The sequence below is a fragment of the Sarcophilus harrisii genome, chromosome 2 (genome assembly GCF_902635505.1).
Source record: "Sarcophilus harrisii chromosome 2, mSarHar1.11, whole genome shotgun sequence".
NCBI lineage: Eukaryota > Metazoa > Chordata > Mammalia > Dasyuromorphia > Dasyuridae > Sarcophilus > Sarcophilus harrisii.
The window spans coordinates 283,631,748-283,658,313 of record NC_045427.1 but is presented as its reverse complement, the minus strand read 5'-3'; the positions used below and the strand labels follow the sequence as shown (position 1 = coordinate 283,658,313).

Here is a 26,566-nt window from a genome sequence, read left to right as displayed (position 1 = left end):
ATTATGTAAAATATATTTACTTATTCCAATCCAATGGAAATAAGTCATACAGATTCTAATAAGTGGTCAAACTCACCTTCCTGGCTTCAAATACTTAGTAGATGTGTGTTCTTGGGCAAGCCACTTAACCCTATTTGCCTCAGTTTCCTCATCTGCAAAATGAACTGGAGAAGGAGACGATAAACTACTCTAGCATCTTTGCCAAGAAAGCATGAATGGGGTTATAGAGACGACTGAACAAACAGTAGCAATAACAAAATTATTATTGCTATATGTAAAATGAAGGCATATATATGTATATATATATATATATATATATATATATATATAATTTCCTCACAAGACAGCTGTATAAAATAAAGTAATATGAGTGAAATGTTTTGGCCAAATAAATATAAGCTCCTTTTATTATGATTGTCTTTTTTTTGGCCAATATTCATTCTTAACAGTGAATTCTCTGGCCTCTCTAATATTGTCTGAGTGGCCTAAGCAGTAAAATGTAAGCCTGAGATAAAAAAAAAAAAATGACTGTGGATTAAAGAATGCAATAACTTACAATTAGGCAATTTATCAAGGACTTTAGCCAGGAAGTCTTCAAATGGCCTGTACTTCTCCATCTTTTTCTTCAGCATCTGTTTCCTGCAGTAATAGAGCCAAGATCAATTATCAGTCAATAAACTTTTATTAAAGGCCCACTATGACCCAGGCACAGTGCTAAATTCTGAAGATATAAAAAGGGGAAAAGACAGTAACCCCAAGAACCTTAGAATCCTAAAGTTGAATAGGATCTTAACATTTATTTTCTAGCTTAATAGGAGATAGACAGATAAATGGCTAGTAAAGCATTCATTAGTGATTATTGTGTGCCGGACACTGTAATAAATGCTAAGAATATATATATAAGCAAACAAGCCAGTTCTTACCTTCAAGGAGCTTATGTTTTAATGAGGGAAGACAATAAATTAAAATGATTGTTAAATTATAGCTTGAAGATTTCTAGTGAGCTCTTTAACAGTAAGAACTTTAATCTGAGGAGGAAATGAATGATTAAGTAATTTTTTGACCCCAAAGCAAGTGAATAAGAACAGAATACCTATTTGAAGTTATATCACTCTAATATATCTTTGTAGGGAAATCAAACACCAAATCTTTCCAGAGATCCTTTTATTGGTATAGACTGAGACATGGTTAATTTATGAAAAGTAGAACTTCAATATACTCTTATTTAGGAGGTAACAATAATAATAATAATAATAACGATAATGATAATGATCAAAATAGCAACTTCGGAATTGTCTCCCACATTGTTACCACTTAAATATTGCTTCAAGATTTGTAAAATAATTTGTCTGTATTATCTCATTTGATCTTCCTAACAACTCCATGAGTTATGTGCTATTGTTATCCCCATTTTAGAGATAAGAGAATTAAAACAGAGAGATTAAATGACTTGCACAAGGTCATGTAGTTGCTAAGTACCTGAGGCAGGATTTGAACAGATCTATTTTTACTCTTAAATTCAGTGCCCATTTGATTAAGCCAGACTGCTATAAAGATGAAATGAGATAAACTATTTAAAGCTTTTTGCAAACCTTACTGTCAGTTACTACTATAATAGTATGATACACTATACACCAATATTAATAATAGGTGCCTAAAACATTTATAAATTTCCAGAAACTACATTCATTCATCTGGATTATTTTAGATTGAGGTCCCCAAGAGGTTATGACCAAGTGATTATACCAAGAAATAATGTAAGCTTCTTGTGGACAGGGAGTATAATTTTATTTTTATATCTCTAGGTCCCCAGTTTAATCAATGCTTGTTGATTGAATATTTGCCAAGTTACATATTGAATATTTGTCAAGCTGAGTTTTATTGATTTAGTGACAATAGCTGCTACTTTACCTATGTCTGTTTTGAAGAAAACTTATCTAATCTTTTCTGCCTCAGTTTCTTCATCTATAAAATGAGGGATTTGGACTTGAGTCTTTTAAGGTCTTTTCTAGATCTAAATCTGTGACCTATGAACAACTGTCTCAAGGTGTTAACTAAAGGTTACTAAAGGTACTAAAGATACTAAAGAAAACTAAAGATAACATTACTAAAGATAACATTATTCTCATTTTCAAAAGAAGTATGTAAATATTAAGATTTAGAGGCAGTGTGACATTAAAAGAACTAGACTTGGGTTTAGAAGAATGAACCAGATTCAGCAACTGAGTGGATATATGGGACCATGTGATAATGAGAATAACACTAAGTTGCAAACCAGGGTTTTGAATTCTCATTCTACCATTGTGTGGTCTTGGTCAGGTCATTCAAATTTCCCAGGTCTCAGTTTCCTCATCAACAAAATGAGACTAATAATAATTGCATTACACAGGCATCAATATGATAATGTATAGGTAAGGCACTTTATAATAGTATAGCATTAAATAAATGTAAATTATTTGAGAAGCATTTTGCTCAAGAAATCTGCTGAAAAAAAATACAAGACTTGAAATAAAAAGATCTGTATTTGGCTCTTGGTTTTGGCATTTACTGATTGACACAGACTTCAGCAAGGTTCTCAAATTCTACAAGCTTCAGGCTTCTTCATCTCTACAATAGAGATAATAAGGTTTACACTGTCTAGTGAAGGAAGAACTTTGTAAACTTTAAATGATTAAATCTGAGTTGTTATTGCTCTCATCCAAATCATTATTTATTAGTGTCATTAGCTTTCCCTATACTTTCTTCCGTCTCCTGCTTCCCTATTATTATTATAATAGTACTGTGGTTGCAAAGGACTTGTGGCTAATATATATATATATATATATATATATATATATATATATATATATATATGGAAATTACTCTTTGCCCCATCACAGAAGCTCATGTCTTAGACCAGGCCTGACTATGGCGCTTCAGAAAAATTCAAGTAAAACTGCTGATATAATGCTGAAAGATCTTTAAAAATAAAAAAAAGCTAGAGAGTTGGTAATCAGTCACTAGGAATGATCTCAGATGTGACTGGCGCAACATTGAAAAGGACCAAGAATGGAGATCAATAATTCACTTTTGAAAAATACTAGTTCTGGAGTCAGAAACACCTTTTTCAAAAAAAGCAGATCACAGGTGCAGACCAAAATAAAATTCCAAACTTGCTGGACCATTTATCTGATGGACAATGAAACTGAGTTATTCTGAGTCAGGAAGAGGACCAGGATTACCACTGAAGGAAATGATGTAATGTTTTATCTTTCTTAGTTTTGCAATAATCCCCACTGAAAGGGGAGTTATTGAGATACCTTTGTAATCAATCAATCAAATATTTATTAGGCATCTATTATATCTAGGTTTTATGTTGGACCCCAAAAATGCAAGTGTAAAGAAAAATGAAACTGCTCTTACCTGCAAGGAATTTGTGTTCTAATGGGGGAAAACAAGAATGTGGGTTAGTAGGTATAGAGTAAATAGGAAGCAAATAAAAACAGACATATATTAATTAGTTAAATACTGGATAGTTTGAAAGGGAAGATATTGGGGGTGAGATATCACAAAAAGCTTCATGTAAATGATAAAGTTTGAGGTTTGTCTTAAAAGAGAAAGAATCCACAAGACCTCTTATACTTAATGTTGCTATGAGACAGGAGAAAACTTACAGCAGCCTTCCTTGAAAACAAACCTGGCCTGGAGTTCTCTAAGTTCTTGGCTCAAATGGTCTATCTCTTCCTGTTTGATTTTGTTTATTTTTACATCTGCTGCCCACTCTTCCAGAGCCTGTTTCTTTTTGACTTTGCTTTCCTTCAAAAGCTTGTCCATGAGTTGATTTCTCTGGAACCCAAAAGGAGAGATACTTTAGAAAAAAAAATGCTGCCATTTTTGAAAGCAAATAGATGCAGTATTAATGTCAGCTATTATAGACCCATTCTGTTGACCCAGAGGAGAGAGCTACCTCTTTCTAATACATGTCTGTACTTGATATGGGGATAGAGTTGGTGAAGAGGGGTAAGACTTTAAATGAGTCATTCTATATTGGAATCAATGAGAAAGACATATCAAAGCACTGCAATTGAAGTCAGAAAATCTGATCACTTACTAGGTGAGCTCAGGCAGGTCACAGGATTATAGAGTTAGAGTTTAGTTACCTTAGAGATGATTGAGTCCAATCAACACCATTTTATTTATTAGGATGTTAAGATCCAGATTGGTGAACACATGTTCACCTAAGGTCACACATGAACAAAATTATAAAAAACAAGATTTGGATTAAGGCCCTCTGACACCAAAAGTCAGTGGTTTTTCCATTGTACTAAGTTATTTCACTGCTTTAGGAGTATGTTCTCACCTGTAAAATATGGATACTTCCCCTCCTGAACTCACAGAATTATTGTTAAATGACACCAAATCATTATAGAAATTTCTATTATTGCTATAATTATTACTAGGTAAATTTAAGGCTGTAAGTTACAAATAAGATGCCCACCTCTATTGATAGATGGAGCTTTCTTGTCTGGAAGTTCCATACACTCATAGAATCACAGGTCTGGTTCTAATGCTCTAAACTCCTATATACTAACTACTTTTTTTTTCCCTTCAGCATCAAAGGTTTGATATTTATTCCATATTTGTAGTTTAAGTTTAATGCCTATTGATTTTATTTCACCATCTTTTAAAAAATATTTTGTTTCATAAAATATTTCCTAATTATATATATATATATATATATATATATATATATATATATAATTTAAAGCTCATTTTAAAAAATTGGAAATTACAAATTCTTCCCCACTTTAACCCTCCCTCCTCTTGGAGAAGGCAGCAATTTTTTTTATCAGTTATACATGTAAAGTCAAGTAAAACACATATCCATATTAGTTGTGTTGCAAAAGAAAACACAAATAAAATGAAAAAAGTATGTGTGCTTCACTTTGCATTCAAAGTTCCTCAGTTCTCTCTCTGGACAGCATCTATGAAAAATTCTTGGGTCCTTTGGAATTGTTTTAGATTGTCTTGATCAGGGATTTACAAACTTTTTCCACTTGTGACCCTTTTTCATAATTGTTATATGATCCCATCTCGAACCTGAGGTGTTTTCTGGCAGCCTTCATGCACGTTCAGTGCAAAGTGCATATGTTGTATGTTTAGAATCAAAACTACAGTGAAGTTGCTCAATGCAATACAGGCAAGAACCTCCAGAAACACCTCGGATTCATTATGCATTTGATTTAAAATTAATTTTTGGTTGTGTGTTCAGGAACCTTTTATTATTGCCAAACTTTTTTGAGATCCTTACATTCAGTTATATCACACCATTTGTGCTTCTAATCCACAGTTTAAGAAGTTTGTCTTGATCACTGAAGTTAAATCTTTCATAGTTGATCATCTTTAAAATATTACTGTTACCATCTACAATGTTCTCCTTGTACGTTTTCAAAAGAAAAAAAATCTGAATGTACTTATTAATTTAATTCCCTCCCCCCAACCCAGTTACATTCAAAACATTTTTTAAAATATTTTTTAAAATTGAGTTCTAGCTTCTCTACCTTATCCCACAATTAATAAACCATATGTGAATTTATGCAAAACATTTCCATAAAAATCAAGTTATGAAAGAAAACATAGATCTACCATCCTAATGAAAATAAAAACCCTCAAGAAAAATTAAGTTAAAAAGAATGGTTCAATCTGTATTCAGAAGCTGTATTCAGTTTCTTCTTTGGGTATGAATAGAATTTTTCATCCTAAATCCTTCAGAGTAGTTGTGAATGTTTGTATTACTGAGAATAGCAAAGTCATTCATAGCTTGTCATCCCAAAACATTGCTATTACTCTATATACTTTGTATACAGTATATTTCACTTTGTTCATGGACGATTTTCCAGGTGTTTTTTTTCTCCTGAGAGCATCCTGCTCATCATTTCCCAGAGAATAAGATTCTATCACAAACATATATCACAGTTTATTAAGTCATATCCAAATTGAGGGACATCCCCTCAATTTGGGAATTTTTTTTGTCCTGTAGGAGAGCTGCTATGAATATTTTTTGTACATATAGGTCAATAGCTGCTATGAATATTTTTGTACATATAGGTCAATTTTTTTTTTACAGTTACTATTGCTAGTTGTATTTTCCTTCATTTATTATCTTTCCTCTTTCACACTGTATCTTCTCAAAAGTGTTTTGCTATTGATCATTCTCTCCCCTAAGAGGCTCTTTCTTTTATCACCTTTCTCCTCCTTCCCATATCCTATTCCCCTCCTTTTTTCCTGCAGGGTGAGATAGATTTCTATATCTCTATTGAGTATGTTGTTTCCTATTTGAGCCAATTCTGCTGAGAGTAAGGTTCACTCACTTTCCCTCTCTTCCCCCTCTTCCCCTCCACTGTAAAAGCTTTTTCTTGCCCCTTTTTTATAACAGATAATTTGTATCATTCCACTTCTCCCTTTCCCTTTCTTCTAGTATATTCCTCTTTGATCCCTTAATTTCATCATTTTTTAAAAAAGATATTTCAACTCATATATGTGCCCTCTGTCTCTCTCTCTCTCTCTATATATATATTTTACATATATATATATATATACTCCTTCTAACTACTGTAATAATGAGAACATTCTAATGAGTTACAAGTATCATCCTTCCATGTAAGAATGTAAACAGGTAAACATGATTAAGTCCCTTGTGATTTCACTTTCTTGATTACCTCCTTATGTGTCTTTAAAGTCCTGTATTTGAAAATCAAATTTTCCATTTAGCTCTGGTCTTTTCATCACCAATGCTTGAAAAACCTATGTTTCATTGAATGACCACCTTTTCCTCTGAAGGATTATACTCAGTTTTGCTAGATAGGTGATTCTTGGTTACAATACTAACTCCATTGCTCTCCAGAATATCATATTCTAAGCCCTCCAGTCCTTTAATGTAGAGGCTGCTAAATCTTGTGTTATTCTGACTGTTCTCAATTTCTATTTTACCTGTTGGTTCTAGAACATCAGGGCAGTTTTCCTTGTTAATTTCTTGAAAGATGATATCCAGGCTCTTTTTTTGATCATGACTTTTAGGTAGAACAATAATTTTAAAATTATATCTCCTGGATCTATTTTCCAAGTCAGTTTTTCCAATGAGATATTTCAATTTTTTTCCTAGTTTTTCTTTTTTTTGGTTTTGTTTTATTGTATCTTGATTTCTCATAAGGTCATTAACTTCTACTTGCTCAATTCTATTTTTTAAGGAATTATTTTCCTCAATAAGTTTTTGTACCTTCTTTCCCAATTGGCCAATTTTGCTTTTTAAGGTATTCTCCTCATTATTTCCTTTTGCACCACTCTCAATTCTTTTCCTATTTTTTCCTCTATCTCTCTTATTTGATTTTCAAAGTTCTTTTTGATTTCTTCCATGGCCTGAGCCCAATTCTTATTTTTCTTGGAGGCTTTGGATGCAGGAACTTTGACTTTGTTATCATCTTCTGAGTGTGTGTTTTGATCTTCCTTGTCACCATTCAGTAGTCTGAAGCTTTTCTGTTTTTTGCTCATTTTTCTAGCCTATTACTCAGCTTTTAACTTTTTGTTAAAGTAGGGCTCTTTTTTCCAGGGTGGAGGGTGTCCTGTCCCAAACTTCAGGGATTATGTGTGGCTGTTTTCAGAAATCCTTCTAGGAGTCTGACCACAAGCACTTTTTTCTCTCCTGGAGTTCTTAGCTACGTCCCCAGCTGTGACTGCACACCAGACTCCCACCCTGTTACCACAGACCCTATCTACTGACCTTCCAAATCCTTCCAGGTAGAGAGGTCCAGAAGCCTCTAGCACTGCTGCTGATTCAGAGGTCCTGACTTACTGATGCTGGAGTCTGGGCCAGGGTTAGGGCTGTGGCTCTTCTGCACTGGAACTGCATGCTGGACTCCTATCCTGGTATTGTAGACTTTTTTTTTTCTAAAACTTCTAAGTTGCCTTCAGCTGGAAAATGTTCTACTCTGTTTTTTTGGGTTTTATGATGTCCAAAATTTGTTTAAAGTCATTATTTAATGGAATTTGGAGCAGTTTTGGGGAGAGATTGGGCAAGTTCTGGTCTTTACTCCACCATCTTGGCTCCGTTTTTTTCTCCTTGTTCTTATTACTTCAATTTGTATAAGTTCATAAAAGTCTTTTCAGGTTTTTCTTATAACTACTTAAAAAGTGCTGTATACCCTTATACCAATTCCAGATTATAATCTTTTTAATTCTTTTTTTAAAATAGCTTTTTATTTACAAGATATTATACATGGGTAATTTTTCAGCATTGACCCTTGCAAAATCTTCTGTTCCAACTTTTCCCCTTCTTTCCCTCCCCTCCTCCCCTAAATGGCAGGTAGTCCAATACATGTTAAATATGTCAAGTATATGTTAAATACAATATATGTATACATATTTATACAATTATACAAGCATTTTTTTTAGCTTCAAGATCCTTCTCCAACATCTTTTTTTTTTAAATAACTTTTTATTGACAGAACCCATACCAGGGTAATTTTTTACAACATTATCCCTTGCACTCACTTCTGTTACGATTTTTCCCCTCCTTCCCTCCACCCCCTCCCCCAGATAGCAAGCAGTCCTATACATGTTAAATAGGTTAAAGTAGATCTTGGATACAATATATGTGTGCAGAACCGAACAGTTCTCTTGTTGCTCAGGGAGAATTAGATTTAGAAGGTAAAAATAACCCGGGAAGAAGAACAAGAATGCAAGCAGTTTATATTCATTTCCTAGTGTTCTTTCTTTGGGTGTAACTGCTTCTGTCCATCCTTGATCAATTGAAACTGAGCTAGATCTTCTCTTTGTCGAAGAAATCCACTTCCATCAGAATACATCCTCATATAGAATTGTTGTTGAGGTATATAATGATCTCCTGGTTCTGCTCATTTCACTCAGCATCAGTTCATGTAAGTCTTGCCAATCCTCTCTGTATTCATCCTGCTTAACCTTTTTAATTCAACCAATAAACATTATTAAATACCTGCCATGAATCAAGCATTGTACTAAGTGTTAGGGATACAAAAAGACAAAAAAAATTACAATCTACCTAAATACTCAAGTTCATGAGTTTCATATCCAAAAACATCCCATTCATATCTGGCAGACCACTTTCTGATGATGATCAGCAATTGAATGAGGCTGGTTTTCAGACTTGTTAGCTTTGATGTTCTGCTGACATAGCTTTAAGAACCTGTGATTCACTCAAATTCATGATTGGGTAAGGACTTTATGGAAGTGGTTTTATTCACATAAAGGGTTATCTCTCTTTGGCTTTGACATTCTAATCATGGCTTAACCACTACAGCATAATGCCTCTCAATAAATATTGATTTATCTCATAGAATCAAATAATATGGAACTGGAAGGAACCTCATAAACCATTACAATTACAGAATAATTATAGGTGGCTTTGGCCACTCAGTGTTCTCTTTCATGATCTTCAGTAAACCCTTATATCAATTTCCTTCCCTATCTTGCTTATCACCACACTGAAGGCTCCTCTGGAACCGGTAAAAAAATCATTAAAATAACAAATTTACTTTAAAAAAAAAAAGACTGTATATTACCATGTATAAAGATAAGGTTAGAATGGGTTCATGATTTAGACATAAAAAGTGATTCTATAAACAATTTAGGAGAATAGGGAATAGTCTGCTTCTCAGATCAATGGAGAAGGGAGGAATTTATGGCCAAAGAAGAACTAGACAACATTATGGAATGCAAAATGGATAATTTTGATTACATTAAATTAAAAAAAATTTTTGCACAGAGAAAATCAATGTAGCCAAGATTAGAAAGGAAACTTTTTCTGGAGAGCAATTTGGAACTGCATCCAAAAGGCTATCAAACTGTGCATACCCTTGATTCAGCAGTGTTTTTCCTGGGTCTGTATCCAAAAGAGATCATAAAAAAGGGAAAAGGACCCACATGTGCAAAAATGTTTGTAGCAACAAGGAATTGGAGATTGAGTGGATGCCCATCAGTTAGGGAATAAAATTTGGTATATGAATGAGATGGAATATTTTTGTTCTCTAAAAAATGATGAGCAGGCTGATTTCAGAAAAACCTGAAAGACTTATGTGAACTGATGTTTATAGTGAACAGAACCAGGAGAACATTGTACATGGTAATAAGATTATGTGATGATCAACTATGATGGATTTAGCTCTTCTCAACAATGCAGTGATTCAATGCAATTCTAATAGACTTAGGCTGGAATATGCTGTGGCATTCAGAGAGAAAACAATGGAGACTAAATGTAGGATTGAAGCATATAGTATTTTTACCTTTTTGTTGTTGTTGTTTTGTTTGCTTTTTTCTTTATTTTTTTTTCCCTTTTGATCTTATATTTCTTGTGATGAATATGGAAATATGTCTGGAAGAATTGTATATATTTAACCTATATCAGATTGCTTGCTATCTTGGGGAGGGAGGAGAGGCAGAGAGAGGAAGAAAAATTTGCAACACAAAATTTTGCAGAGCTGAATATTGAAAACCATCTTGTATATATTTGGAAAAATAAAATACTATTAAAAATAAAAAAAATTGATTTTCCATGTAACTGGTGAAAAAAATAGTAAATTAAAAAAAATACAGACTGTGCATTGAATTCCTAACAACTCTATGAATCAACTCTATGACACTAGAAAATGTCATAATTCTTGTTTTATAACTGAAAAAACCAAGGCTCAGAGAATTGAAATAACTTACTCGTGGTCATGAGATTAGTAAGCAAAAGAGCCAGGTTTTTGTCTTTAGACAAAAAAGAAAGTGTCTTTTCCATCCCATTGTATTTCCTCTGTAGATTTTTATCTGTGGGTTGCTTGAACCAGAGAACCTTTCATATGAAATAATGATATAAAATATTAATATGAAAGGATCTTTTGTCCTTTTTGGAATTATGTAGGAAGATCTTGATGGGTGATTTTATTCTTATTTTATTTTTAATTTATGGAATGAAACAAGCATTTCCATAACATAGTACAATAAAAAGATGATTGTACATCTATGAAAGAGATGAATGCAAATCTATTATATACAAGTTGTTATTCCTTTCAAAAATATGAGAAAATTATCATGTAAATTTTTTTTCTCTTCCTTTACCCCCACTCTAGAAAAGGCTACTAATGGACATAAATATAAGTATTTCTGTAAACTCATTCTATATACTTTTATTTATCTATTCTATGAATGAAAATAGTATTTTTCTTCATATATCCTCTGTAGCTAATTTAGATAATTATAATAGACAAAATAAGTTATTGCTCAAAGTTGTACTTAAAACAATATTGCTGTTACTGTATATAAAAAAAAGTTGTTATACAGAACTCTTGGTTCTGTTAATTTTACTTTTCATTATTTCATGAAAGTTTTTCCATGTTTTTCTAAAACCATTGAGCTTATTGTGTCTTATAATATAGTATTATTCCATCATAATAGTATTCATGAGTAATTTTTAATTATCATTTATCTCTAGAACAAAAATTACCAATTTTCTGTATTATGGACCCCTCTGATAGTCTGATAAACCCATGGATTTTTTCCAGAAAAATGTTTTAAATGCATAAAATTAAATAACATAGGATTACAAAGAAAACCAATTATGCTCAAATATAATTATATACTTTTTAAAAAGTTGACAGGTTAAGAATCCTTGATATAGAACAATATTATAAAAATTCAACTACATATTTATGACACAAGTGCATAGTTAGTGTTTTTTTTAGGATTAGGTTTTTATATTAATGAGTCACTGGGTTTGGGGCACTGCCTGTATTTGTCCTAAATTGATGTATTAGGAGAATGCAGGAATTGACAAAGGAACAACAAAATCTCAGCAAATTAGAGCCAGCTCTTCCTGTCTTGACTCCAACCCGCATTGGAGAGATGAACATTACTGGGATGAAGGTGATCATTCCTAGAGTGTCTATGTTGCTCTAGGGTGGAGAGTCTTACTTACGTATTTTTGTCCTTGTAACAAGTCAATCTTTCCTTTTGTCACGTTTTCTATCCGTTTTTTCCACTCTTTTCTCTTTGCTTCCAGCATTTTATTCACCTGGATAAATTCATCATCAGCCAGAATCTGGGCACTGAAGATTAGATCATTTTGCAGTGTGTTCACACTATACCGAGGATTCTGGGTCCTATGGTTTTCATACAGCTGAACAGGGGTGTTTTCAAGTCTCTCTTCAGTAGAGCTATTTTCTCTAGTGCTGACCGTGTTTTCATGCTTCTTTGGCTTAACACTGGCTTCATGCATCTGATGGGAATTCTGCAATCATAATAGAATGTTAAACCTGGAAAGGAACTTAGACCATCTAATCTTTTCTTGATTATTTTCTATGTCATTTGTTTTATGCTAAATGTTATTAGGAATTTTAAACAAATCAAATTTAGCTATAAAAAAAGGGCGACAATAGTCAGACCAACAAAATATTTTGGGATTTGATGAACCATTCTTTGTTTCCTTCCTCTATGCCATTTTGATGTTCATGTTTTGTCTCATTCTTTGTTTTTTCAAATTCAAAGTACAGCTAAGAGTTGCTGTGATTCAATAAATTTATCATGTGACCAATATTTTGGTGATGAATTTCCCCCATATATAGGTAGGTTAAATCTCAAGTTACCATCATTGGGTGTACTTGAAGAGTTTCCAGCTTGGTATCATCTGTTCAAGATTTTGCTCCATATTCACAGAATCTATGAGTGCTCCTCATAGGAGGAGATGCATATTAAGTGAAGATTTTTTTTGCCTCTTCTATCTCCCTGATTATAGAGAAAATCATAAAAGATGAAACAATTCTTGCCCCAAAGTGGATTATCAGCGCAGAAAAACCAAACTTTTGAAATAATAGAACATCTCTCTTCGAGCTGAAGGAGGACTATCTCATTAAACAATGATGGATGCTTCCATGGGAAATCTGTCTTCTAAAAACCTAGAGTCCTTGGGCAAATGAGGAATAGGTAATAAATGAATGCAACTAACCTCATTAACAGTGGAATTCATGAAGTTTTCATTGTCTTTTTCTCTAGAAAAGAGAGACAAGAATTATTATGACAAAATCAAGGTGTTTCTATTTCCAAAGCATCTAGGCAGATAAATATAAGTTAAATGAAAAAAATGATTAAAAGTGCCTACTATATATGCGGTGAGAAGCATTATGATTTGGTGGATCAAGGGTCAGATTTGAAGTCAGGAAAATATTGGGTTCATGTGTTGCTTCTGACATGTAATCACAGAAACATAAAATTTGAGAGCTGGATGGGACCTTAGTACTATCTTGTCTGACCCCCACACAAAAGGGGCTTCTACTACATACTAGCTAACTATGTGACCAAAGAGAATTACCTACCTTCTCAATGACCTAGAACAGATTCTATAGATGCTTTGCTGACCTGCTTTTGTGGAGAGGTTTTTACACTGGGAGTTCTCTATATTGGCGAAATCACAGTTTCAAACAAAACAAAAAACAGTGCTTCTCTTTTTTTAATCTCTGGAAGGAAGGAAGGAGGGAAGGAAGGAAAGAAGAGAGAAGGAAAGAAATAATCATTTTATTTATTAAATGCCTACTATGTGCCAGGCACTGTGATAAGTGTTTTACAAATACATCTCATTTAATCCTTACAACAACCTTATGAAATAGGTGCTATTATTATAACCTTTTTATAGTTGAGCAAACTGAGGCAGACAGAGGTTTTTACACTGGAAGTTCTTTATATTGGTGAAATCACAGGTTCAAACAAAACAAAAAACAGTGCCTCCCTGTTTTTAATCTCTGGAAGGAAGGAAGGAAGGAAGGAAGAAGGAGAGAAGGAAGGAAGGAAGGAGGGAGGGAGGGAGAGAAGGAGGGAAGGAAGGAAGGAGGGAAAGAAGGAGGGAAGGAAGGACATAAAGAAGGAGGGAAGGAAGGAAGGAGAGAAGAAAGGAAGGAGGGAGGGAAGAAGAGAAGGAAGGAAGGAAGGAAGCAAGGTAGAGGAGAGACGAGAAGAGAAAAGAGGAGGAAAGGAAAGAAATAGAGAGGATTTAGAACAGATGCTATGGATGGTGTAAAATAATGAGCCTGCCAGATAATAATAGAAAGTTAGATAGCACAGTATTAGTGGTCCCAATCAGCACAGTTCTAAGACTTTTAAAATCAGTACTCAGGGACTTCAGATTAGAAATAAAGCCTTGATAGGATTGACCCAGGAATAGAAATTAGATAAGGACAAAAGGCCAAGGTGGCTTGAAGTTGGAAGGTGTTACCTTGTTGAAATGACTGATAAAGGGTCTTGACTGCATAGGGAAGAGAATATAGGATAGAGATGCTGGTCTGCAGTATAACCCCACTTCTGTCTGTGTCTAGGGTGGTTTTTTTTTTTTTTTTTTACAGGGACAGACCTGTGATACTTCATTCTTCATGTGAGGAAGGAGTCATGACTCCTGATTGTCTGAAAGACTATTGAATGATTAGGAGAGTAGGAAGCTGAGAAAGACAAGGGTTTGTGTGCTATTGAAATGTGATCAGAGCTGCAGACATGACAGGAAGCCAGTTCCCCAAATGTTCTTTAACCCCCACACCTAGGGATTTAAAAAATGTACTTCCCTTCAACTCCATGATTTGAGCAAAGAGCTCATGGGTCCCCATATTCTTTCTGTCTTGGAGATAATGAGATCTTTCAAGAGAACAAGGAAAGAGGGAGAGTGAGAAACAGGGAAAGAGGGAATAAAAGTCATAGTAAGGGCAAAGTATGGGTTCAGGAAGAGTGAAGTGGTGGGAAAGGCAGAAGGGTAAGGATATCATGAAAAAAGAGGGGAATTTTAGACTTTATGATCTTGGAAATGGAGAAGTTTGAGGTGATAATAAAGACCAAGCTTCATATGATCACTACTATGAGTGACTGAGGTAGAATAGAAACAGAAATCATGGAATTGAAGGATAGAGGAACTGAGACCATGATCTTAGAAATTATGCTAAGAATTTAGTATATGTGTTTACATTATTTATTAATGATTGATTAGATTGTATCAATTCACAATATATTAATATATAACATTGTGATCATATAGCATAATATATAAACTATTAAATATCAGTTAAATTTTATTAAATTATTATTGTTTAATTATTATTGTTAATATTCTCAATGAATGAATGATGAAAATATTTTTGAATGGAAGGTCAACAATTCAAAAAATCTTGAGACTTTATTTTCATATATTAAAATTTAGAGCTGGAAGGGAGTCTTAGAATCAAAGATTTGACAAAAGACAGAGCTAGAGGATATGTTAAGGTTAGAAAACAGAATATTAGGGCTGGAAAGATCTTAGAATGTGAAGAATAGGTTATTATATTCTCAATGTTGGAAGGAACCTTAAAGGTCATTTTTCCCAACTCTCTTATTTTTCAGCTGAGGAACTTGAAACCCAGAGACTCACTTTTCCAAAGTCACACATATTTATAAATGGCAGGTCCTATGATTCCAAGTTCAGCAGCCTTCAGAACTTAGAATATAAGAACTAGAAGAGACTTTTGAGATGATCTATTCCAACCCTCTTCTTTTCAGAGGTGGACATGGGCTCAGAGAAGGGATGTGATTTTCTTAAAGTCATGTGGACCTCTACTTAATGACAAAGACTATATTAGAGGCTGTTTTTCTTCCACACACACTTTTTTCCCACTATACTATATCATAAATCAAAAAATATATTTGTTATTTTGCTTAGGAAAGACTATTTAAGATGCAGTGACTGGTACAGTGAATATAGCAATAGAACATTGGTGAAAAGAACTGTCAGATTGAATTTATGTCTATTGGAGAGGAAGGACATGGTGGGCACTTACTTGAAGGAGACTTAGTACATTTATTTCCATACTGGGAAGCATATGACACCTGTAGGTGTTAAGTCATGACTTCATAATGGTAGCCACATCATAGTGTCAATACAATCCTTGTAATCACTACTGACAGTTTCACCTAAATTCTATCCTTCTCATCTGAAGCTTCAATTTCTACCATTAGCTTTCTTTTGTTATTTTCTTATGTAGAAGGAGCTGAAAGGCAAGACAAACTGTTCAGGAGGCTTGAGCTGTGTACTCTATTTGCAAGTCTTGTCCCCACTTGATTTCCAATAGAAAATACAGCTTTTGAAAGACAGTTTAAGGACCTACCAAAGAATTCTGGCATACTTTTCTTAAGACACAGGGTCCTGAAATTATCTCTGATTTTCTCCTTTTCAGGGCTGATCTCACATAGGTGTGATTTCAGGGGCTCTGGAAAATGTATTACACCCTCAAAAAGAGTTACTCCTGATCTTGATGTTATGAGAATGAGGTAAACTGAGTCCAAGATAGGAGACTCACCTAAGAGCAGCACTTGAGATGGATGATGGTTGCAACATGTTCAGCTGATTGAGAGGTGATGGTAGAGAGCAGACTCTACCTGAGACTCCTTTCTCTCTGAGTCAGTATGCAGTGTAATGGCAAGTTACCTTGGCACTTAGGAGCACTTAGGAAACTACTGTTCAAGCACTGGCACTGTCCTTTATTAACTCTGTGATCCCTGGGAAAATTTTTAATCCTTCTTGGTATGTTTACTTTATATTTAAAACAGAGAAATTAAAATTAGATGCTTTTTAAAAAAATAGCTTTGTGTATAGTTTTTCTTCTTAGATCACAGTCATTTTTGATAGCACCCCTCCTCCAGTCCTTAAAATGGAACGTCCCTTGTAGCAAAGTAAAACAGTTAAGTAGAATCAACCAGTATAGAGGCTATGTTTGATAATATGTACAGCATTCTGTCCTCACAGTAATATATCTCTCTTCTGCTAAAGAATATAAATATATGTATTTATTATTCTTCTGATTATTACTATCTGGGATCACTGTTGGTTTTTTTTTTTTTTTTACAATTAGTTAGAGACTAGTATTCTTTTAATTTGTTATTGTATATGTTCTGGTTTTGCTTATTTCACTCTCAATTCATATACATATTCTTATATTATCTTTCTGATTTCCTCAAATTTATCTTTTAAAATAAGTTTTATTAAAAGATAAAGTAATTTTGATTACATGAGATTTAAAAGCTTTACACAAAATTAATGCATCTAGGATAAGAAGAGAAATAACCAAATGGGAAAAATTTTTTATCTAATTTCTCACATAAGAGTTTGACAGCCAAGACATACAACTAACAGATGTATATATGTGTGTTTATTTGTATTTGTGTATACATGTATGCAGATATATAAATGTTTTAAATACATATTCACATATATATACAGACATTCATTAATATCCATAACCATAAGCCATTCCCCAGATGTCATCAATGAATATGAACAAGCATTTCTCAGAAAAAGAATTACCAACTATTGACAACACATATGAGAAAGAAATGTATCAAATCACCAATAAGAAAAATGAAAATCAAAACAATTCTAAATTGCCTCATGTTTAGCAAACTGGCAAGGATGATAAAAGAGCATCATGGTCAAATTTGGAGGATTGTGGGAAGATACTTTGTGATGTTGTAGAGTTATGTATTTGCAATAGTAATTTTGGAAAACAATTTGGAATTATGCCAAATTAAAATTTTCCTTTTGACCTAGAGATTATACTACTGGATATATAGCCTAAGTAATCATTGATAAAAAAAAGAAAGTCCCCACAAATAGTCAATAACTATAGCAATCTAGTGTTTGACAAACTCAAAGACCCCAGCTTTTGCGATAAGAATTCATTATTTGATAAAACTGTTGGGAAAATTGGAAATTAGTATGACAGAAACTAGGCATTGACCCACACTTAACACCAAAATAAGATCAAAATGAGTTCATGATCTAGGTATAAAGAATGAGATTATAAATAAATTAGAAGAACATAGGATAGTTTACCTCTCAAATCTGTGAAGGAGAAAGGAATTTGTGACCAAAGAAGAACTAGAAGTCATTATTGATCACAAAATAGAAAATTTCAATTATTTTAAGTTAAAAAGCTTTTATACAAACAAAACTAATGCAGATAGGATTAGAAGGGAAGCAATAAACTGGGAAAATATTTTTACAGCTAAAGGTTCTGATAAAGGCCTCATCTCCAAAATATATAAAGAATTGACTCTAATTTATAAGAAATCAAGCCATTCTCCAATTGATAAATGGTCAAAGGCTATAGAACAGACAACTTTTGGATGAAGAAATTGAAACTATTTCTAGTCATATGAAAAGGTGTTCCAAATCATTATTGATCAGAGAAATGCAAATTAAGACAACTCTAAGATACCACTGCACACCTCTCAGATTGACTAATATGACAGAAAAAGATAATGATGAATGTTGGAGAGAATGTGGGAAAACTGGGACACTGATACATTGTTGGTGGAGTTGTGAATGGATCCAACTATTCTGGAGAGCAATTTGGAACTATACTCAAAAAGTTGTCAAACTGTGCATACCCTTTGATCCAGCAGTATTACTACTGGGCTTATATCCCAAAGAGATATTAAAGAAGGGAAAGGGACCCATATGTGCAAAAATGTCTGCGGCAGCCCTTTTTGTAGTGGCTAGAAACTGGAAACTGAATGGATGCTCATCAATTGGAGAATGGTTGGGTAAATTGTGGTATATGAATGTTATGGAATATTATTGTTCTATAAAAAATGATGAACAGGATGAATACAGAGAGGCTTGGAGAGACTTGTATGATCTGATGCTGAGTGAAATGAATAGAACCAGGAGATCATTATACACTTCAACAACAATATGATGATCAATTGTGATGGACGTGACTATCTTCAACAATGAGAAGATCCGAATCAGTTCCAATTGATATGTAATGAACAGAACCAGCTACACCCAGAGAAAGAACACTGGGAAATGAATATGAACCACAACATAGCATTTCTACTCTTTCTGTTGTTCTTTGCTTGCATTTTTGTTTTTTCTTCTCAGGTTATTTTTTACCTTCTTTCTAAATCCGATCTTTCTTGTATGGCAAGATAACTGTATAAATATGTATACATATATTGTATTTAACATATACTTTAATATATTTAACCTGTATGGGACTACTTGCCATCTAGGGGAGGGGGTAGAGGGGAGGAGGGGAAAAGTTGAAACAGAAGTTTTTGCAAGGGTCAATGTTGAAAAATTACCCATGCATATGTTTTGTATATAAAAAGCTATAATAAAAAAAGAAAGTCCCCACTGACAGCAAAATATTTAATAGCAGCACTTTTGGGATAATAAAATCTTGTAAACAAAGTAGATGCACATTGCGAAAAGTCTAAACAAATTGTGGTAAATGAATGTAATGAAATATTACTCTGATATAAGAAATGACAAATACAGAGAAGGATGGAATGATTTACATAACATATGGAAAGTGAAGTATGAATAGCTAAGGAAATAATATACACAATGATCACAACATTGTAAGTGGAAAGAATAGCCACTACAAGGCAATTAAAAGTAAATGTTACAAAATTATAATGAACAAGAATAGAACAAAAAACAGATATAAGATTCTTCCCCCTACTCCTTTACAGAAGTTGAAGGTGCATGGGGGTAGAATATTGTATAATTTTTTTGGCTGATAAATTGGTATTGCTGGGTTTTTTTTCCTTTTTCTTCTCTTCTCTTTCTCCTCCCTCTTGTCCTCTTTCTCCTTCTTCTCTTCTTCCTTCTTCCTGAGTTCAAATCTGGTCTCAGATGTTTATTAGCTATGTGATCCTAGGCAAATCACTTAACCCTGTTTGTTTTACCTTCCTCATCTGTAATATGAGTTGGAGAATGAAATAACAAACCACTCTAGTATCCTTAACAAGAAACCTCAAATAGGCTCATGAAGAGTTGGACATAATTGAAAAATGATTGAATAAATGTATAGAAACGCTAATGACTTTTTTTTTCTTTTGGCTTCCTTCATGATAACTCAAATACCACCTTTTGTAAAAAGACTTCTCCAGTCTTGCTAGATGCCAGTGCCTTTCCCTCTGAGACTATCTTCTATCTATTATGTATATATTTTGCACGTATCTAGTAATTTGCATGTTGCCTCCCTCATTACCTTGAAGGTCAAAATTGATTTTCCTTTTTGTATGCTTAGTGTTTAGCCAAGGGTTTGACACATAGTAAGCACTTTTTAAATGGTTATTAAGCTTGATGGTATATATCTGTAATTCTCACTGCAGGAGAAACTGATATTGAAGGATCACTTGAATTCAGAAATTCCGTCCTTCAGAAGGCTAAAACATTTAGATATACACACTAAATTGTGGACCAGTATTCTAAGTCCTCAGGAAGAGAGGGACTACCAAGCAACCAAGAAAGGGTGGAATAAACCCAGGGAAATAAAGCAGATCAAAGCTTCCATACCAATCAGCAGTGGAATTAGACTCATGAGTAGTTCTCTATTTCCAGCTTAAGTGAAATAAAGAAACCCAGTCTCAAAAATGAAAAAAAAAAACAAAACCAAAAACAATCCCCCAAAACAACAGAAAAAACCTTTGATTTCCTGAATGACTATCCAGACATTTTATGAAATTATTGATAGAATCATTTTGTTAATTCTCTAGAGTTTTCTAAGTAAATCATTATGTCTGTATTAGTTCCCAACTCAAACTTCTAGCTCAAACTTTTCAGATCCTTATGCTTCTGGGTCTTGTATTTTATGTTGTATGTTTTAATACTATATTTCTTCCACTTGTCTATCTTATAAAGTTCCTTCCACTCCAAGAATCTAATATTGCATATTCATTCACTAAAGATTGGTTCGGATTGGTTGATAAAGATACAAGCTTAGACTAAAATATTAGTCCTCATTTTTTTACATGATAGTTATCTGATTTGAGGATGATTTGTAGTAAATCTATCCTCTTTTTGTTCTTCCCCACAGTATTTTATGGACAAATTGCTCTTTGGAATTATTCATATACCTGTCTATGATCCTAGACCAATTTATGTAAGATGCTTGGGGAATATGAAACTAAACTGGTTAGCAGATGAGGAGATTGAAATTTTGTGGGGAATCTTATATTTTGTAAGTACTTAGTAGATGATTAAATGTTTAAGATTGTTTCTCACACCTCTGGCAACTTCAAATTTAATAGCATTGTGTAATTTTAAGAGCTCTAAATTTGGCATCAAGGAGACCTGTGTGAACCCTGGCTCTAATACAATTTTAAGGTTTAATAGTTTCAAACTGAACTAAGACTTTTGGGACATTCTGTATTTATTAGCTGTGTGATATTGGTCAAGTTATTTAACCTTTTTGAGCTTCTATTTTCTTATTTATAAAAGGGGATAATGATAAATATACTTCTTAACACACAAGATTGTAATGAAGACATTCTTTGTAAATTTCAAAGTGTTACAGAAATGGAACCTGTTATTAGTTTTCATTTGAGTGGATAATTGAGAGGTGATTATATTTTTCCTTTGTCTCAGGATCCAGTTAGCTTTTGGAAAGTATTTATGGAAAAAGCTAAGATTTGACTAGAGACTATTCCAGTACCAACCTGGTGTCCCAGTATTTGTTTCCATCCTCATTCAACATAGTATTCTTCCTTCCAGCTCCAAATTCAGGTACAGTTCTCTATAAGACACCAATATGTATGTTATGATGGAATGAGAAATTAAAAAAGAGGGGAAATGAGGCTTTGTTTCTAAAATACCCAGATTCTGATTAACTAATGGGTTGATATGTTACTTCTTTGCTTAAATTTAAAAAAAATTATTTTTTCCCAGTTGAAATGTAAAATTAATTCTTATCATTATTCTTATCATTATTATTATTATTTTTGCTGAGGCAATTGGGGTTAAGTGACTTGCTCAGGGTCACACAGCTAGGAAGTGTTAAGTGTCTTGAATACAGATTTGACCTCAGGTCCTTCTGACTTCAGGGTTGGTGCTCTATCCACTGCACTACCTAGCTGCCTCTTATCATTAACTTTTTAAAAAAAAATCTGAGTTTCTTCTGGGAAAATTGGAGTATGGAAGAAACCAGGCATTTACCACACCTCATACTCTATACCAAGATAAGGTTGAAATGGGTTCATGATTTAGATATAAAGAGTGATATTTTAAGCAAATTAGAAAAAAAAGGATAGTTTAACTCAGATCTGTAGAGAAGGAAGGAATTTGTGGTCAAAGAAGAACGGGAGTACATTATTGGATACAAAATAAATAATTTTGACTATATTAAGTTAAGTTTTTGTACAAACAAAACTAATGCAGACAAGATTAGAAGGGAAGCAATAAAGAGTTCTGATAAAGGCCTCATTTCTAAAATATATAGAGAATTGACTCAAATTTATAAAAATTCAAGCCATTTTCCAATTGATAAATAGTCAAAGAATATGAACAGTTTTCAGGTGAAGAAATTGAAACCATTTCTCGTCATATGAAAAGGTACTCTAAATCACTATTGATTAGAGAAATGCAAATTAAGACAAATCTGAGGTACCACTACATACATCTCAGATTGGCTAATATGAGAGAAAAAGATAATGATGAATGTTGGAGGAGATGCAGAAAAACTGGGACATTAATATATCATTGGTGGATCTGTGAAATGATTCAACTATTTTGGAGAGCAATTTGAGACTCAAAGGGCTATCAAAATGTGCATACCTTTTAAACCAGCAGTGTTTCTACTGAGTTTGTATTCCAAAGAGATCATAAAGGAGGGAAAGGGACCAATGTGTGCAAAAATGTTTGTAGCAGCCCTCTTTGTAGTGACAAGAAACTGGAAGCTGAGTGGATGCCCATCAGTTGGAGAATAGCTGAATAAGTTATGGTTTATTAATGTTATGGAATATTATTGTTGCATAAGAAACTATCAGCAGGATGATTTCAGAGAGGCCTGGAAAGACTTCCATGAATTGATAACTGAGTGAAGTGAGCAGAACTAAGAGATTATTATTTATGGCAACAAGAGTATGTGATGATCAATTTTGATGGACGTGGCTCTTTTCAACAATGAGGTGATTCAGGCCAGTTCCAATGATCTTATGATGAAGAGAGCCATTTGTACCTAGAGAGAGGACTGTGGGGACTGAGTGTGGACCACAATAATAGTAGTTTCACTTTCTTGTTGTTGTTGTTTGCTTGCATTTTGTTTTCTTTATCATTTTTTTCCTTTTTGATCTGGTATTTCTTGTGCAGCATGATAATTGTGGAAATATGTATAGGAGAACTGCACATGTTTAACATATATTTAGGGGAGGGTGTGGGGAAATGTAGGGAAAAATTTGGAACATAAGGTTTTGCAAGGGTGAATGTTGAAAATTATCCATGTATATGTTTTGAAAATCAAAAGCTTTAATTAAAAATTATTTTAAAAATCTGAGTTTCAAATTCTCTCCTGCCTTCTTTTTCTTTCCCTTTCCCTGAGATGGTAAGAAATCTGATATAGATTATACACGTGCAATCATATAAAACATTTTTATATTAGTCATTTTGTGGAAGAAAAGATGAACAAAAAATAGAGTGAAAAATAATATGCTTTGATATACATTCAGACTCTATCAGTTCTTTTTCTGAAGGTGAATAGCATTTTTCATCATGAATCTTTTTGGAATTCTCTTTCATTGTATTTCTGAGAACAGTCATTTACAGTTGATCATCATACAATATTGCTGTTAATGAGTGCAGTGTTCTCCAGTCCATGTAAATCTTTCCAAGTTTTCTGAAATCATCTTCTTCATCATTTCGTATAGCACAATAGCAATCATATACTACAATTTGTTCAACCATTCCCCCGTTGATAGACATCCCCTTAATTTCCAATTCTTAGTCACCATAAAAGAACTACTATAAATATTGTTGTACAAATTTAATGTAATCATAATTAACCATTTTACATTTATAATGCTTATCTATTTATAAATTTTTCACTTCTCCATAGCTCTGGCAAGTAAACTATTCCTTCTTTGTTCTTCTGCTTTGTTTATGGCATCATCCTCTTGGTATACAATGTAAGATACTGCTCTATACCTAGTTTCTGCCATACTGTTTTCCAGTTTTTCCTAGCAGTTTTTGCTAATAATCAATTTTTGTCCCCAAAGCTTGGGTCTTTGGGTTTATAAACTTGATCGCTATGGTCATTTACTACTGTGTTTGTGTACCTAATGTATTCTACCATTCTACTGCTCTCTCTTTTATCCAGTATCATATTGTTTTGTTGATTACCTCTTTATAATATAGTTTGAGATCTGGTGTGATTAGACCACCTTTCTTCACATTAAAAAAATTAACTTTTTTGATATTCTTAAACTTTTATTCTTCAGGTTTTTCTAGCTCCATATTTTTTTGAAGTATTTTTATTGCTATGATAGTGAATAAGTAAATTAATTTAAGTAGAATTGTCAGAATATACCAGAACAATTGATATTAGATCTGCCTTTATTTGTTCCAAAAGTGTTTTCTAATTGTGTTCATATAATTCCTGTATTTTGGTAGGAACCCCCTTCCAAGTAGTTTATATTGTTTATTTGTCATTTTAAATGGAATTTAAATATAATACCTAGCATTTATATATGTAACCCATGACTCAAAGGTCATTTGCAAAAGACTTTCCTTATTGGTTGAGATAAGTTCTATGCCTTTGTAAGAGGGGAGTTGATGAGAGCTTGGAAGAGAAGAAATATTCTGGCTTTTTGGTTTCCAACTTTGTGGGAGAAAATACATGGTTTCAGGCTCTCTTCAGATACCTGCATGGGGAGAGAGACTCTGGGAAGCTGACATGTAAAGGAACCAGCAGCCTTAATCATGTCCCTATTTTCATTATATTACACTAGAAACCTTGAAAAACTTCCCCTTGGGTGAGACATGAGACACTCTTGGTTGAATTGAGATATCTTGCTCGCAGTGGGAAAACTCATTCACTACAGGTACTTATGCCTGGTAAACATTTTAATATGTATATTTTGATTTCTTTTTGTTGTCTGGATAAATGATTTTTTTTTGCTATTAGCTCTGTTTATTGTCAAACTGGCCCCTAATGGGAAAGGAATCAAGCCTTGTATATATAACTTGGGACACTCTTTTCCATTAAGGCATAGTGACAAGAAGCTCAATTTGCACCTCAAAATTATTTTCTAACTAACAACATTTGAGGCATCAGTTTGATATCATTCTACCCTTGTTCTCTCTCTCTCTCTCTCTCTCTCTCTCTCTCTCTCTCTCTCTCTCTCTCTGGAGAGCAGAATGGTCAACCTCTGGCCTCATCCTCTTGGCAGGAATCAAAGTCTTCCTTAGAGAAGGATGTGGGGAGGAAACTTTAATGACTTCTATTTTTGTCTCTCACAAGCCATATTCAGGCAGATCTGTTTGGACTTGTATATGTAAAACACAGTATCCAGAACATACCTATATACTACATAAAATGTTTTAATGTTCACAAAGTACTTTCATTTGTTATTTCATTTAGTCTCATTTGAATGTAAGCTCCATGAGGGCAGAGAATCTTTTGTTTCAAAATGCCCATTTTTAAAAAAAGCACAATATGGGAGCTTAATAAATGTTTGTTCAGTTGAATAACATTGGGAGAAAAATACCAGAGGGCTACTAGAGTAATATTTCAGAACTTTAAAAGATCTTTACTGTCACTGAAGTAGATAACTCTTCCATAGGTAGAGATCCTCAGCCCTTTACTCCTTTGTAGATAATTGAATGGTTTGCTGCAGTAAAAAATGTTATTTGCTGGTAATCAAAGGTTGGATGATAAAGCTTTTCATATACCTCTAGGCAAATACTTGAATGATAGACATAGATCTTTTGCTGGACCAATACTTAGAAATGTAGCATTTCTGAGTTGGAAGGCACTGTGCTGGTAATCTTATGGAAGCCTTAGTTAAATGAGTATCTTCTTCCCATCATCCTCAACAAGTGGTCATCTAGTCTTTGATAAAAGGGCTTTGGAAAGGGAGGGCTATTTTCTGTCACAGTTCATTTCATTTTTGGGTAAATCAACATTAGGAATTTTTCCTTTTATTTAGGACAAATTTGCCTTTCTTCAACTCTCAAATAATATTTTTAGTTCTGCTTTCTGGAATTAAGCAGAATGAGTAACCCTTCTTCCATATAACAGACCTTCAGATATTTGTTAAGAGCTATCATTCCCATATATGCATGTGTGTGTGTGTGTGTGTGTGTGTGTGTGTGTGTGTGTATAGCATATTCTTTATTTAAGTCTTCTCTTCTTTAGGTTAAACATTCCTAATTATTTCAACTGGGCCATCTTCCTCTGGACATTCTTCAGTTTATCACTGGCTTTCCTAAAACAGGGCACTTAGAAATCAGATACATTTCCAGTTTCATAACAAATTTAGGACTGTGGTTCTAAAATTGAAAGAGATTATCTAGTCTAATTCTTTCCTTTTTCAGATAAAGAAAACTAAACCCTTGGAGACCAAGTGACTTGCTTAAGATTACATAGTCAGTAAGCATCAGATTCTTTTGATTCACAGCCAATGCTTTCCCTTTCACTTACTAGAATTTGAATTCTATTGGCACAGCATCTTGAAAACTCATGTTCATTTCCAGGCCTTGGTGGGGCATTGGAGTAGAAGTTTAGCGGAG

At 33.5% G+C, this 26,566-nt stretch overlaps 1 protein-coding gene across 3 annotated transcripts in view; it reads right to left on the bottom strand.

The window, feature by feature from the left end:
- CCDC197 (coiled-coil domain containing 197) overlaps positions 1-26,566 on the bottom strand; it is a 47,490-nt gene that overhangs the window by 15,743 nt on the left and 5,181 nt on the right. The window contains exons 3-7 of one of the 3 annotated variants that reach the window (XM_031952333.1): positions 21,502-21,578; positions 12,992-13,034; positions 11,966-12,277; positions 3,677-3,825; positions 557-639 (exon numbers count right to left, since the gene is read on the bottom strand). In XM_031952333.1, coding sequence (XP_031808193.1) covers positions 557-639; positions 3,677-3,825; positions 11,966-12,277; positions 12,992-13,034; positions 21,502-21,578 — 664 coding nt within the window. Of the gene's footprint in view, positions 1-556; positions 640-3,676; positions 3,826-11,965; positions 12,278-12,991; positions 13,035-16,349; positions 16,473-21,501; positions 21,579-26,566 lie in introns of those variants that run through there. The other 2 variants (XM_012547252.2, XM_031952334.1) reach the window with 2 other exon arrangements.